The 16,071-nt window shown below is 42.3% G+C and overlaps 1 protein-coding gene across 1 annotated transcript in view; it reads left to right on the top strand.

Annotated features, from left to right (window-relative positions):
• Positions 1 to 229: 229 nt before the first annotated feature.
• Positions 230 to 16,071, top strand: part of prkd2 (protein kinase D2) — a 31,690-nt gene continuing 15,848 nt past the window's right edge. Inside the window, exon 1 of the mRNA XM_020088246.2 lies at positions 230 to 1,819. Within this exon, the coding sequence (XP_019943805.1) occupies positions 1,496 to 1,819 (324 nt within the window). The 5' untranslated portion in view covers positions 230 to 1,495. The remainder of the gene's footprint in view (positions 1,820 to 16,071) is intronic.

Here is a 16,071-nt window from a genome sequence, read left to right as displayed (position 1 = left end):
CTGTTCTTTTAATCTCCGTTTATCTTTGTGACTCTGTTTAAGTTTCAGTGTGTAGTATTTAGTGATATCTAGTGGTGAAGTTTCATGTTGCAGCTGAATAGCCCTCACCTCCCCCTCCAAACATGAGAGGGAACCTGTGATAGCCCTCAGTTGTCTAGACTTCTGTAAAAAACAGGGCCTCCTCTGTAGGGACGACCAAGTCCCGATGTAAACATAAAATGGTTCATTCTAGGGCCATTGGTACAATTTAGATGATTTCATACTAGTGAAAACATCACTAGGATTATTTTACATTCCTTTCACCTAAATCTTACACACTGGACCTTTAAGAAAAGTGCTTTTCTACACCAAGGTTATGAATTTTACTGAAACCTTCTATGCAATTAACCCTGCGATACATGTGATGTTAATCTGCAGAATGGGTGACAGACTGAAAGTCAGGCAGGAAATCCAGTTTCACAGACAGAGGGACGGAAAGTAGTGAGAGGGAAGATGAGGAGGAGATTTGAGGGTTTCTGTGTTCAGTGTGGAGCTGCCCGCCTCCGGCAGCGTAAGAGGATCTGAGCTGGCCTCTTCCCAGGGAAGGAGCAAACAAGACCAAGGAAGGGAGAGAGAGAGAGTGAGAGAGAGAGGAAATGGAGGAGGGGGATGTTTGGGAGTGAAGGGAGTCAGAGAGAGGCGGGATTTTCTGAGAGCCTATTGGTTCCAGGCCGTGTCAGTCATTTCACTTCCTCCTTGGCTGTGTAAGATCATAGATGAGAGGGCAGGAGGGAGGGGGAGTGGGAGGTACCCTCAGACAGATCTCTCTTTTTCTCTCTCTCTCTCTCTCTCTCTCTCTGGGCTTTTACAGAAAACACTGAACTGGGGCTGAAACTGAAACAGGGCAAGACTCGTAAAGAAAAAAAAAGGAGTGCAGCCTCTTGCTCTCCTTCTTTCTCACAATTTCCTGTTTAAGGAGGCCATTTTGTAACTTAGCTGGTGGGGGAAGAGCACAACAAAAGTTTGCCATTTGTTTTTGTGTTCTCTCCCACGCCCCGGTGAGTTCCACACTCAAACATTTGGACTTTCTCCTCTGCAGAGGAGCTTCTTCTGGACGAGGAGGGAAGGAGGTGGGGGAGGACGAGCAGCAGGAGGGTTGGTTTTTCTCCCTCAGTGTGTGTTTTCTCTCGAGTCTCACACACACACTCTGCTCATGCCTGTCATGCCTGGGCAGTAATAGAAGTCTGACAAGGAGAGAAAGAGAGAGAGCGTCAGAGGAGGAAAAACCATCGCTTCCTGGATAAGGATTTCTTCCTTGATCCACTGGGAGGGGGTGGACACAGGACGCAGAGGAACCAGGACTCTACTCAGTGTGTGTGTGTTCATGTTTCAGTGTGTGTGCCCCTCTCTCCTCCACTGAGACAGTTTGAATGAGTGTGGGCTCTCTGGGAACTCCAGACTGAAGCTGGGCGTGTGTTTGTAAGAGTGTGCTGAGAGGCAGCAGACAGGACCCTGAATGGCTAACGCGAGCCCCTGTATGCCCTCAGGGGCCATGGCCCAGGTCTTCTTTCCTCCGGGGGGCTCCTCACCACCAAGCTCAGCCGTGATGCAGCAGACCCCCATGCCCATGCCCTCGATGCCTGCTCAGGGTGGATTTCCTGTGATAGACCTGACAGCATGGCAGGGTCCTGGTGCGACTGCGATGCCACCAGTGCCTCCCACTCCAGCGGGGGTGTCCTTCATCATCCAGATTGGCCTGACCAGAGAATCTGTCCTGATGCCCCAAACTGCCGACCTGGCCTATGTCAAACAAATCGCCTGCTCCATTGTTGACACGAAGGTAGGAAGTGTGTGATTGTGTGTGTGTGTGTTAACTGGGGAGGGTGGCACGTCAGGTAAAAGTGGACATGCTCTCTCCAGGTGTTCATGTGCGAGTCCCTCCTGCCACACGTTCACAACTGTGTTAAAGCTTTTTCTCGCATGAGCAGTTAAAAGTTGTTTTCCGTCTCTTCCACTGTCTGTCCTAGTGTTCCACCCAAACCTTTGTTGACACTCGGCTGTTCTCGTAGCTAAATGAAAGAGTTTCGTCCCGCAGGCTGGACAAATAGCTGGGACAGACCCTGGGGAAATGTACAAAATGTCACATTTTTGTGCTCCGGGTCTAATTATAGCAATTAGCATGTCTCCCTCACACAGTTGGAGGAGTACAGTGAGTTCAATTAGGCTTTTGTTTCGCCACGTCCAGCAGCACAGCGGACTAACAGAGATGTTTGATGGGCTCAGGGACACAGTCAGTTTTATCCACCAGCAAAACATGTGCTGCAGGAACAGTTTAAACGGAAGAAATGCATGTTCAATAACTGCAGCACTTTACATGTGATTTGATGTCATTCCTCGACATGGCATGGTGGTTCAGTGGTTAGCACATTTCGCCTCATGGCAAAAAGGTTCTGGGTTCAAACCTGCAAGTCAGTCAGGGTCTTTCTGTGGTGAAGTTGGCATCTTGTCGTTGTGTCTGCTGGTTTTTTCTCTTGTTTCCTCCCACTTCGTAAACCTGGCGACCCTGAATTGCTCGTAGGTGGGTAGGTGCTTGTCTCTATATGTCAGCTCCTCACAGTTTACCCTGTATACCACTGTTTATAAAAATGGATGACATGACGGCTCCTCAAAAGTGAAAACAAGGCACCTTGATCACCACCTGGTGGCTGGCCTCGATGTAGGTCGTAAATCCCGCCTCCTCCATGTTAATGTATGGGTCAAACAAAAAAATCTTATGTAATATAATTTTTCTGAAAGATTGTTTCTGTCACTCTAGATCGTTATTACGCTGAGGTACGTTCAAGTCAAGAGACTGACTCCTGATTGGTTGAGTGTTTGTATCAATCGGCCCTCAATGTCGCTGTATCTAAATGCGTAAAACGGCGGTGTTCATTTACCAGATAGTGGGAAGAACTGGAAACACGTCGTCCATCTTTATATACACTCTGTGGATGGATGCAGTTAAAAATAAACAGCTCCACTTTGAGGAGAATCTTCACTTTATTATTCAGTGAAACAGACTCTAAGTATGGAGCCTGTTGCTGATCAGTCATGAGCGAAGTCAAGGATCAGCATTTCACATATAATATACCTGCTCAATGCTTCACTATGTCAGAAGACAAAGTCCTCAAAGTCTGTAACCTTTCTAAAGATTTGATGTCAAAAGTCCCTTTCACTTCTCATCACTGCAACTTCGGTGTTTTGCATTTCATGCCAAAAGAACACATCGGGCCAAATTTAGTCTCCCTGCTGAACGCTTCATTGAAGATTACTCTCTGTAGCTGTCAATTTAAAGTCACAGGCTTCTATTACCCAGGCCTTTAATGGAAAGCACCATAAAAAACATGTTTTGTTTAAAAAACAAGGTGTTGAAACATTTTCAATCCTGCCTTGGTTTTTAACTGAATTGAATTTTTAAAAAGTGTCCGAAAGTTGATTATGAAAAAAAGTTTGCACCCACACAGATAGGGTCCCGGTTTGCAGCACACACTTCAGAGACTTCATGTGAGTTTCTCAGAAGGTTGTAGGTGGAAGAGTAAATGACATGTGGGAATATTGGCTTCAAACAAATGTATCCTCATTATTAAATCAAAAAAGGAAAACCTTCAAAACAGTTATGTGCAGGGTTTAGTGAGGGGAGAGAAGCAGTGACATCCTCTTAACAACAGGAAGCAATGAGTGTTATGGGGAATATGTTCTTAATTTGAGAAGTGTTAGTAATCATACCAAGTACCGACTACCAAACCTGCACAGTGATGATGTTAGGTTACGGGCTCCCACAGTATAAAACATATGCAAGACATAATGTAATCCTTCATTCAGGTGGTAGTTTGAGCAGGAGCTTGTGTTTTTATCTGCCCATTAGGTTGGCAGGTGATTGGATCAGCAGGTTTCCACAGCCTACTCTGAGCTGCTTTGTGAAACTCTCCACAACTGCAAATCTTCCAGGAAATACCGGTAGCTCTCCCTTCAGCCACTTTGCTAATCTGTATTTATGTGCATGCCACTCTTTGTTTTCTCCCTTCACACGAGTCGTTCCCTCTCATGCACTTTGTTTAATCAAGTGCAATAAGCAAATTCTGCAGGGATGTGAATCTGAGGCTGGATGCCACAGAGTGTCAGTTGGACGCACTGTACAGCAGTGGGCGAGGCTGGGATCAGGAGCTGTGGAGTTTCCATTCGATGGGAACAAATGTGGTTGGAACAAGTTAGAGGTGTTTCTTACTGTGAAGCAGGGTTCTCCTCCTCTTGCCTTAACAACAACTCACTTCAGGGCTGTGGCTACAGCAAGAGCACATTAATGTCCAAATCCACAACATGGGACAACTTAACTCCCCCAGTTTAAGTTGCACATTACATCATTGCAACATATCACTCCACCAATGCTAAACATCACTTTTTATTACATCCATTACAGACAAAAGCTTGATCAGCCAAGTCAGTAACGTTTGACACAACAGTCCATGCAGCTGTTTTCACAATAAAAGCCTCTCACCTTAGATTACACTCTTAATTCTCTTGTTCAAAACCCTTTTAATTGCTTCATTGCTGTAAAAATAAAGGGACATATTTTTTCACACTGCAGTACATTAAAATAATCACTTTTGGACATTTAATCCAATGCAAATAGCACAGAGGCACTATTACTCTTTAATGTGGGTCACATTGACTAAAGTAAATGGGCCAAGGTGACTTTGAATTTGAATTGTTGGCTTTTTGTGGATCAGTGCGAAATCCATCACACATATAAAACAGTGACAACAATAAGCTCTTATCCATGACTAATAAGAACAGCAACTTATACGTCACAGCATATTCTCCACACCAGTCACCTGTCCATGACTTTCATAAAATTACTGCCAAGCAGGATGTACAAAGCAAAGATGTTATTGGTCAGCTGGAGAATTTTTGACCGCACAGTAAACATCAGGATGCTGATGCAGTTCCGTGAGGGACAGCTTCAACTTCAGACATTTTCAGTTTCAGTCAAGAGTCAAAAAAATAATACTATAAGACAGTGTGACACAGCGGTACAGTCACACTAATAACCAAACCTTAGTCTGTATCAGTATCAATGCCACAGTCTCACATTTATTCTAACACGTCAACACCCATCTAATGTTTTCTTTATTTTTAGACAAAGAGGAATGTTGATTCCACATCAGGATTTTAAATATACACTGGGAACCCGTATGTGGTTCCTGCACCACTGAATCAAATTTAGAAATGAAATTAGATTTATTTTTGTTTTGTTTTACCTCACCGCTTCCAACAGTTCCATTCTCTCTCTTAGCGACAGGAGAGACATTGCACTGCTTTAAATTAAAGAGAAAAATTGAATTCTGGGGAAATTATGCACTTCTCTAGTCATGTATCTATATACAAGACTTTCTTTATCACACATCAATTTTGGCATTCAGTGTCTTACCCAAGGACACTATGGAATGTGGAATAAAGGAGCCAGGGATCGAAATGCTGACCTCTGGTTAGTGGATGACCCGCTCTAACTCCTGAGCAGCCGGTGTTATGAGTTGAATTACTTTGAACACATTAACACTTTGTAGTTTAACTGAAGTGGTAGCGCAAGATAATACATAATTTGTCTCTTAGAGGAGAATACCTTCATTCCCACAAACAAAAACATGCTCATAACCTGATCTTTTTCAAGTCCTGTTAGCGCTCACACACACACACACATTCACAAATCCTCCAAAATCCCCTAAACACAAAACTCCTGCCCTGCTCGGAGCTTTAGGTGGGAGAGCTGGACAATAGACAGCTTGTCCTGGTTTGGTCAACTGAGTGCGACATGCGTTGGACTGTGTGCACGCATGAATGCCCACACTGGTGTGTTTAGAGGGGTACTGAAGTACCCCACACCCCCGCCCACGGTCATCTCTCCCATCCCGGAAAGGGTGAGTCACCGGCCCTGTTTATTCACAGGCTCCCTCCTTGTGTTCCATTGACACGTTTTTCCATTCACTTCTCTGTGGAGGAGCACACTCAACCTTCCAACGCCATCCAGGAGTTAATGGCCATTCTACAGGTTCGGCCTATAGTCTTGTGACCTGAGCATTAAACCACCCCCACTCAGGCTCTCAGGCCAGTAAACCCACCAGTATCTGGACCCCACTCTTCCCACGCCTCAATAAAGCCTGGCTTGGCTCTGTACCTCGCAGTCACGTTTGCCAAAATCTAATATAGCCGGCCGTCTCCATCTGTAGCACAAACCCCCTCTCCTCCTCCTGTGGAACAAGAACTAATTGTTTGGCCTAAAAACCATGAGTGTGATGCATCTCTGATGTGTTCACCGTTTTACTGACCCCCTTCTGTTTTCCCTCTGTCATTATTTCCTTTCCTCATTTTACACCCCACCTATAGTGTTCATTTTCATTTCAAGTTTTGGCTTTGAGAATGTCTTTCCTTTCCATTCCGTTTGGTTCAGTTCCACTCCGCTCTTTTCCTTTCCTTTCCGTTCCATTCCTTTCCTTTCCTTGCCATTCCTTTCCTTTCCTTTCCGTTCTGTTCTGTTCTGTTCTGTTCTGTTCTGTTCTGTTCTGTTCTGTTCTGTTCCTTTCCTTTCCTTTCCTTCCTGTTCCTTCCGGTTACTTTCCTTTTCTTTACGTTCCTTTCCTTTCCTTTTTTGCATTTGGTTATGTTCCTTTCTTTTCCTCTCCTCTCCTCTCCTCTCCTCCATGATGACATCTGTTTCCTCTCAGCATCGTCATGAGAACAACTTCCATCTCTTCCTTCTCTCGTGCTGTTCCCTCTCTAGATCCTGTCCTCCCCTCTCTCCTTATCCGCTTATCTCCAGTTCCTGCAGCCTGCCTTATCGTCACCTTCTTCTCACGCTTGGCCTCCTCTTCCTCTTGTTAATATACTTCCCTCTCTTTGCACTCATCCACCTCTTCTATCCCCCTCGTCCCTGTCGGGGTGGCACTTTTTCTTCACATTATCAACTGAGTGATGAAATATGACTATAATCAATGATTGAATATAAACCCTAATCTGAAGTAAACAACGAGCCAGGAGGTATACTTTCGAAATGAGTCAAAAATCCTTTACTGGCATTTGTCAAGTGGTTACCTCCGCTATAAAGATTCATGTGTTTCCATGAAGATGAGACTACAGTGACAGTCGAGCAGCTACAGAGGAGCACAGCTAACATGTTGAATGGTCAGGTTTTACTTTGTGCTTCCCTTCGCCTAGTTTTCCAAAAAGGTGTGTCTTCTTCTGTTTCAATGCCAACAACTCATCATATTTCGTCATGACTGGGATGCACAGCGTCGTGGGCTGACGTCACTGGGAGTGTTTGTGCGAGTGTGTCTGCAAAGACAAGTGAGAACCTGTTGAGTCCCAATAGTGTCGTCTTTGGTCACGTTGCTAGATTATCAGACATGACTGCAGACTAATGAGTTGCAACACAGTTTTAACAAACAGTGAGCTGCTGTGTCATATCCAGTGGTGGATACACAGGAAGCACACGGCTGTTTATTCATTTATAGAATGTAACACTTTAGTCTTTCACCGAGGATATTAGTTTAACATGCTGCGCCAGTTAATGATCAACTTGCACCTAAAATTAATAAAGTGTCAAATAGGCATGAAGACACACACACACACGCACACACAGACACCCATACACAGAGTTGTGCCTCCATAACCTTAACCTAAACTAAACCTGCCATAACCTAACCCTAGCTTAAACCTAAACCCAAACATAAACATTAACTAAACATAAACCTTAGCACGTCTTCATCTTAAAATGTAATAATTTGCTTTACGTGGACTTGCTTTTTGTCCCCACAACATGAATAATACCTGGACACAATGCAAGCACACACACACACACACACACACACAGAGCTATGAAGGAGAGCCCCTGCCCAGGCCATTGTTTCCACCTCCGCTGTGGAAGGGGGCTGTTTCTTTATCTCTCTCTCAGGAGAAGCAGTTTGGCCCTGGGAATGGGATCATACACACCACCTCCTGTTTACCTCACTCTTCTGCACATGTATTCTCAACACACACACACACACACACACTAACTGTAAAGCAAACAGTGGGCCCTGATCACACCCAGTGTGAGCGAAGGTTGTATTGTATATCTGAAATCAACCCAGTTCCATGTTTGAAATCATTAATAGGTGCGGATGCTACAGCTACACTTTCATCCCCTGAACTGATCTGACGGGGATGTTTTTCTCCTGCAGCTGCTCGGATTATTGAAAAGCCGGCTGTACTGTATGTGTCAGAGCCACCGTGCAAACACGCCGCGCTTATCACCCGAAGAGCTTTGTTGGTCAATGAATAAATGCCACTCAATTAGCAAGAAAGTGACAGGTGCACATACAAGGGAAAGAACATGACATTTGATGACAGAGTGAAGATAACAGATAGCTCTGTCCAAACGCAGCAGACTCTGGACTCCCACCTGAAACTATAAATATTTAATCTAATTAAACTTTACTTCTGAAAAGGAAACTGGTTATTTCTAAGAAGGGAGACTCACAACAACATGTATCAGTTCTGCTCCCGAAAGTCCCTCTCTGTGTGTGTGTGTGTGTGCGTGCGCGTGCGTGCGCGTGCGTGTGCGTGTGGGCGCGTGTGTGTGCGTGTGTGTGCGCGCAGGCATGTGTGCTGATTTGCATGGTAGCGGAACAGCTTTGCATGACTGACCGTGCCTGGTGTCTCCTGGCTGCTGGCACTGTGCTACAAGGGAAGCTTAGGCCACACAAGGCCATTTGATTATTCAAAGCACAAACCGCTGCCTGATAGCAAAGTGACAGGATATCTATCAGACGCAGAGGTGGCATAGTAGATGGACATTTGAAGTGTTATCATGAAAGAACAAAGAGGTGAATAAAATATAGGATACAATGCACAAAAAGATCTAATCTGATGCATTGCCAGGTGTATCGGAGGATAATTCCAATTTATTATGGTCAGGAGCCTGCAGGGGACAGATCCAGTGGCCCCTGGCACAGAGTCTCTGTTTGAAGTGGCTGTCAATATTTTTTGTTGTGAAGTCACAGAGAGACACAAAGCTACCACAAAGACACAGAAAATAACCACATAGAGATGCAAAGTAAACACAAATCTGTGATACTGAACGGATTTACCAAAAGTCCACCAGGGGCTCAATCATGACAAAGACAAAGAAAATGAATACAAACAGACACAAAACATCCAGACAGGAGCCAAGAAGAAACAAAAAGACACATAACAGCCACAAAAGATACAAATCTATGACCAAGGGATGGGAGTTTATCACAAAGAGACAAGAAAATGACAAAACAGAAAAACAAAGCAGCCAGAAAGTAACACGACCCAAAAGTCTCCAGTGTAGGAGTAGCTTCGAGATACTTCATAATTCATTCAGGACTTTAGATTGATCCGATCATTTTAACCATAATTACTATTAATAATCCCAACACCCACATCAATTTAATTTTGGAAATCTGGGAACACGAGGGCAAGAGAAGAAAATGTAATATTATCATATAATGACCAAAACTATCATGGCTTTCAGGATTATTGTTAGAATTTGTTCAAAACTAAAAACTAAATCATCTTTTAAATTCTAAGTTAAGCGCAGTAATTCATTATTGTAATAATTCAGATTTAGAACACTGATACTAACCGTTTTAGCTGGAAACTGTTGACCCTGATGAAGGAAATAAAGGATCAGTCTAATGATTACACACTTGTTAAAGAAATCTGCTTCTGTTTCCAAGATAGGATGAAATGAAAAAGATAAAAAAGAAGATGACAAATATTCTGTAACTCTCACAGCTCATTGTGAGAGAGCTCACATTTCAATTTCATCAGCAAAAAACTGTTTAAACAACAGTTTAGAAAACTGATCGCCTGAAAGCTTGTGGCTCCTGATCTACATGTTTTTTTGAGGGTAGAGTTTGTTTTTTTTTTACATCCAGTGGAAATTATGTCAAAAATGAGGCTCAAGTTAACTAATAAAGTGGAATTCTTGTTTGGTGTGTTTCTGCAGCGCACACAGCCTCTAATACTGCTGCATTCTTTCTCTTGTTCTTAGCAAAAGAGACCTTATGATACTAATCCAACGATTAGCATTGTTAAAAAAGAAAACGGTTTTGTGCAATAATCCAATTGGGAACTGCTGAGCAGCATTTGGTGACATGTAACCATGTGGAGAGCTTGTACCAGCCGGGTTGGGAGAATTTTCTCTCATGTCACAGAAACAAGGTGAGGGGAGGTCAGGGGGAGAGAAACACACTCAAATACATACAGCACCACACGGACACAAAAATAAGTTAGTTCAACCTGTGGTGTAAGGGACTGAAACAGCTGAGACATTGAGATGGGACTTTGTTAAGTGCCACACTTTATTTTAGATATTTAAGCACTGTCAGACACCTTGAATGATCTCATAGAAAGAACCGGCAGAGCTTCATCGCCACAGGACATGAAAGTAGTTTCTGTTCTAATATTGAGCATGTGAACACTGTGTGTGTGAGAGAGACAGACAGCAGACAATCGGGTCAGTGTGAGGGCTGACAGGGTTAGTTTAGTTGGTCCAGGCTGAAAGTGCACTGTGTGCTGGTGTGAACCAGACACACCGTGAGGTGTGTGTGTGTGTGTCTGCATCTCAGTTGTGAGGACAAATGGTCCAAACTGAAGTCTTACCTCAGTAGATAAACACATGACATCAATAGTGAAGGTCGCTGAGTGGAAGAGACAAGTGGAAAATAACGTGAGGCCATCAGTTCGGCCTTTAGTACTTAACTTAAGTTTAATACATTTCTAGAATATTCAACAAAAATATGTTGCAGTGTGCCATGACTACAATGACATAATTACCTCCACCGCCTAGGAGGTTAAGTTTTATTCTGCACTTGTTTGTTTGTCATTTAGCAGGATTACACAACTACTCAACCGATTTCCATGGCATTTTGGAAAGGGGTGGGGCATTGCCCAATAGGAAGAAACTATCAAATTTTGACGTGGATCCAAGATTTTTTTCAACCTTATTGATTTTTCCAGAGAATAATTCATGGATCCTGAGGCCATTCTAGTTGAGAATATCCGAGTGATCATTTTATGCACAACTTACATCGTCACCACTGTCATGAGCCTTAATGCTCAAAGTACTTTGTGATTCATGAACAGTACGATATTCATGCACACTTGTCTCTGACCTTCTCTTATTAAAATGACATGTCCTCTGAAATAGCTGAATCAATACAAATAATTACCACAACCGCTTCGATTTAAGAGAACAATTAATTTGATTATTATATAGATGTGGCTGCAGTAATACAGGCCACTGAAAAAATCTGCAGCATCTACAAGGATTCATTATAGTTTAGAGGAATCTTTGCCTTCTCTTAATTTTGTACCGAACAGGGTTCAGTAAGAGTTCCAGCTACAGCAGTTGAACTCCATAACTGTAACCTAGGCTTTGCCATATAATAAATTATAGGTGTACAGCCACCAGTGTCTTGTCCCTCCCTTTCTTTAAATGAGGATCTAATGCCAGGCCACACATCATGGAAGGGAGAGGACTGAAAAGAGGGAAAGAAACGCAGTATGCAGGAGATGGGGGCAGCAGCTTGGAGGTGGAGGGGATGACTCAGAGTGCAGTAATGTGCCTATTGTGGCTGTCACCATGCAGCTTTATGTGCTTGTGTGTTCATGGCACTTGGCACAAGGAGAATGTGCAAACACTCTTCTAATGGGTCAGTGTGCATGCGTGTGTGTTTTTCTTTAGGGTCTATCAGGAGCCGGAGAAAATATAGATGATTAATGAATTTAATGGATTGAAAAAAGGATGAAGTGAGGAGAGGGAAGAGGATGAGAGAGATGTCCACTGCTGTGCTCAGTCTTGTGTGAACAATGATGGGAATTATTGAAACGAGGGACCTGCTTTCCCTCCTTCTCCTTTTATATCCTGTATTTCAGATGCACCATGTGTTGCTGTTTTGTGTAACAAGCAAAACCCCACACAGATATATATAAAACAAAGATACAATTGGTGCCATTAATTTGAAAGCAGCTAGAAAATTGTATTAGTCACTATGGATAAAGACACATTACAGTCTTGAAACACTGATATATGACCTTTTTGGAAATTAACTGATGTTTTTTATATTTGGATAAAATAATAGTAAGAATAATAATAATATTCAGAAGGAAACACATCTAATAACTCTTCAGGAACTATGCATTTAGCAACTGCACTTTCTTCCAACATGAGTAAACAACATCTGCACAAGAAATTCAACATCCATGTATTTCCAACATCCTGAGCTCAAATCATGACCTGGGAACTCTATTCATATTAACAGCATGATTCACCATACTTTGATTATTTATAATGTTGTCTAGCTGTTTTAAGAAACTAATTTAGTACTAATAGTTTCAGCATAAAAAGTTATGTTTTTTGGAAAGAATTATTTATTACACTTATTTAGAGCAAATGTATATAATAGTTAGTTTCTATGAAATTATAATTAAAGAGTCCCTACTATTCAAATTGCTGAATATCATAAATTCATTCTTCATCTTGTTTCCATCAGTCGTCTTTACTCGTCGCTCAGACTTTCCTTCTCCTCTCATGTGAGGGCCTTTTTTCTGTCTCTGCTTCATGTCATGAATCAGTGAGTTGTTCGTTGTACACAGAATGGACTGAATCCAAGGTTCCTATCGGCTTACCTGCCCAGAACCAAGTCAAGGGAAGGAGGAGGCGGAGGAGGAGAAGTAGGAGGATGGTGGGGGTTGATGGAGACAGGAGCTCTAACCAACAAAGGCTGGTTCAGAACAGCAGTGCGTGTCTCCTTTATCCCAGACCCCTCTCTCATGCCTGGTCACGGCTCTCAAGTTACCTCCTCATCCTCCTTGATGCTTGGAGCAGAATGAAAAGCTTTGTCCCTGCGCTTCTGCTTGAGACGAAGCTTTTTCCATGTACAGAGACTGCACACGCGCACGCACGCACACACACAAACACACACACAAACTTCTTTAGCCACAGTACATTCATTTCTGTGAACTTGGTCTTTTTTAGTCAGTGAGCATGTGTGTACATATGCATATATATATACGCACATATATAAATATCTCTATACCCTCCTTCTACCTTCTTATATAGAACATACAATAAGTGTGGATGTGTGTGATTCTGTGTGTGTGTGTAAGACCAGAATTTAGATTTACATTACTTCCTTCAGTCTGTCAAGCTTACACAATTATCTCTGGTATGTAGAAACTAGCAGGTCAGGACTGTAAACCTGATTATGTCTCACACACACACACACACACACACACACACACACACACACACTACAAACATGAGTCAGGGGAAAACAGAAAGTTTAAGAATTCAGCACAGTACAGTTGTTTTGCGTGTTGCTTAGAACATAAGGTGTGATTTCTTTGCAACATTCAGTTCGGACAGGCTGACAGAATGTGCTGAAATCATAAGTGTTGAATCTACCAACCTGTTTTTGTCTGTACTACTGTAGAGCTTCCAAAATGTATACACAATTTTATTTAGCTTTTTTTAATATTCATATTTATTGAAAATAATGCTGCAGGCCTAATTGGGTGATATGCAATGCTTCTATAGAACCTTGCTGATTTTACACGAGTAGTCATTGGCCTCAAACACTCCAAAAACCAAAAGAGGTGACGAAAACTACTATGTAGCTGCGTTTTTTAGCCTCAGCTATCAAATGAAACTTGTTTAATTTTTGAATGCCCCACTGGTTTACTTTTTTAAAACATCCCTCCTGTGTCTCATGTCCAACCTCAGCATCGTCTTTTAGCAGGAAACAATTGACATCCAGGAAGAACGAAGCTTTTGCATGTGGCCTCTAATGTCTCCTTGCATAGATCCTGATGGCACTGAGTGGAATCTCATTATTTCTGTTGATGAACGACACAACCTTGGAAACCTCGTACCACAGTCACACAGCCATAATTTCTCTGTTATGTGGTTATTTGTGAGTTGAAATAACTTCCTTTAGAAGGAAGGACATGCACCTGTGATCAGAGGGGTGTTATTGCTGCATTTGCTGCTCAAACAAAGTCACATAATCAAAGAGATCAGGTGTTTAGATAAGTTATGAGTTTTGTGGCGTCATGAAAGCATCCTCGTCATGTAGCTTTGCTGCTCTAGTTCCTTGTGCACACACTTTCTCTATTGATTTTCGTCTTTCTTCTTTGTGTCTGCCAAGCCCAGCATTTTGCTGACGTCACGCACATTACTTAACTCAAGATCCTCCTACTACGGTTACGGTCACTCCCTCTCTCACTCACTGTGATTATTGATGTGAGCGCTCCAACTTAACACCTCAGGTTCTGCCAGTGACTGAGGGCACAGGGAGGGCAGGGATTGCTGTCATTTTTGCCGCCTGCTCCATCTCTCCGTCACTGTGTGACCTCATTGGTGATAAAAATAAAGTACCGGGTCTGCAACACATTTGTTCCATTGCTAACGCTGTCAGCACAAAGGGAAAATTCCTGCGTTGCGGCCAAGTTGTTGTCAGGAGCAAATGAGGGCACACCGTTGACGTCTTTACGTGTCGGTTTCCACAGCAACCCCTCATTAAACACCTTATCACTTGCAGAAAGGTAGGGTGGTTCTCTCTGAGTCCCGTGCCTGACATGTTAACAAGGATTGAGGCAGTTATGGTCCAACAATTAGGGTTTGTGTCTTAAGGAGAAGGATGGTTCATGCAAATACAAAAGCATAAATACAATGAATGATCCATGAAACTGTGAACATGAGAAGGTGAATGTGCGCATAAGCACGTGAGCAGGAGGGTGTATGATTTGTTGCACAGTAAGACGTGGATGTTCAAACAATGTCTGTTGTTTGAAGGGATGCAGCACATTTCCTCTTCACTATAAAATGGCTCGATCAGGTTCCTGTTGTGATAACCGGCCTCTGTTGCAGAAACACATCAGCATGGAGACCCATGTAAGGCTGTAGAGGTCACTGTGTTTACACAGCTACACTGTGAGGTGTCATACACAGCATGTCTTGTATTTTATCCGTGCTGATGCTCAGTCGTTGGCCATGTGCTGTTCTCATTTGGAGTGTTTCTGAGTCGTAAGGTGCTGTGTAAACACAAATCCAGATCCTATTATTCTGTGATATCTCAGTCTCCCACCTCTTTTTTTAAGGTACCATGGACGATTATTTAGATTCTTAACTTCTACTGACCTACTGATAAAACTAACAATTCAGTAAAACCTTACAGAATGTGCCACTTGAGCTGTGAGTGCCATACCAATTTAATCTGCTGGGATAAAAATGTTCAATTTTTGAATAAAAATTTAAATTATAATAGCTATAATATTCTTCATTATAAATAGTAACTTCATATATACCTGTAATTGCAGTATTTCAAACATGATATCATCATCACGATTTGTGTATTTTCTGTGGCCATGGCAAATACCTTATATGACTTTAACATGCCAGTGTTTATACCCCTTGTATACTTTACACCTTTGTAGATCTATAAACCACATGCTCACAGTTTCCTGTGTTGTTGAGGTAACTGACAACATTAACACTCACTATTTTGCTAATGCTAATCATAACACTGCAAAAGTAACTACTGATACAATGCAGCTAATGTTACTTCTTAGTTAGTAAAAATTATGTTTTTATATATATATATATAATATATGTACAGAATCTTAAATATCAAACAAGATATTTATGGAGTGGAGGCCTCTTCCTTAAGGCCAACAGAAAAGTATTTTCTTAGTGAGTTCATGGAGTTTGCGTGGAGTTTCCCTTAATGTGCCGAAAAACATGTCAACATGCTGATGTTGAAGAAACCACCAGCAACAGCCACTGATAGCTGACTGGGCTGTTGGTTAGAGTATAAATTACATCCCAAGTGTTGTGCTGGGCTATCTGGGATTTTTTCTATTTACAGTGGCTTTCATTTTGCCATTTTGCATCCACAAACTGAAGTCATAAACAAATGAAATGTCAACCAATGATGCAAATTACACCTCTTTATTTTATTAGAAGAAACAAAATGCAGCCTTGATCTT

The sequence above is a fragment of the Paralichthys olivaceus genome, chromosome 11 (genome assembly GCF_024713975.1).
Source record: "Paralichthys olivaceus isolate ysfri-2021 chromosome 11, ASM2471397v2, whole genome shotgun sequence".
Lineage (NCBI taxonomy): Eukaryota > Metazoa > Chordata > Actinopteri > Pleuronectiformes > Paralichthyidae > Paralichthys > Paralichthys olivaceus.
This window is presented reverse-complemented; position numbering and strand designations above follow the sequence as displayed.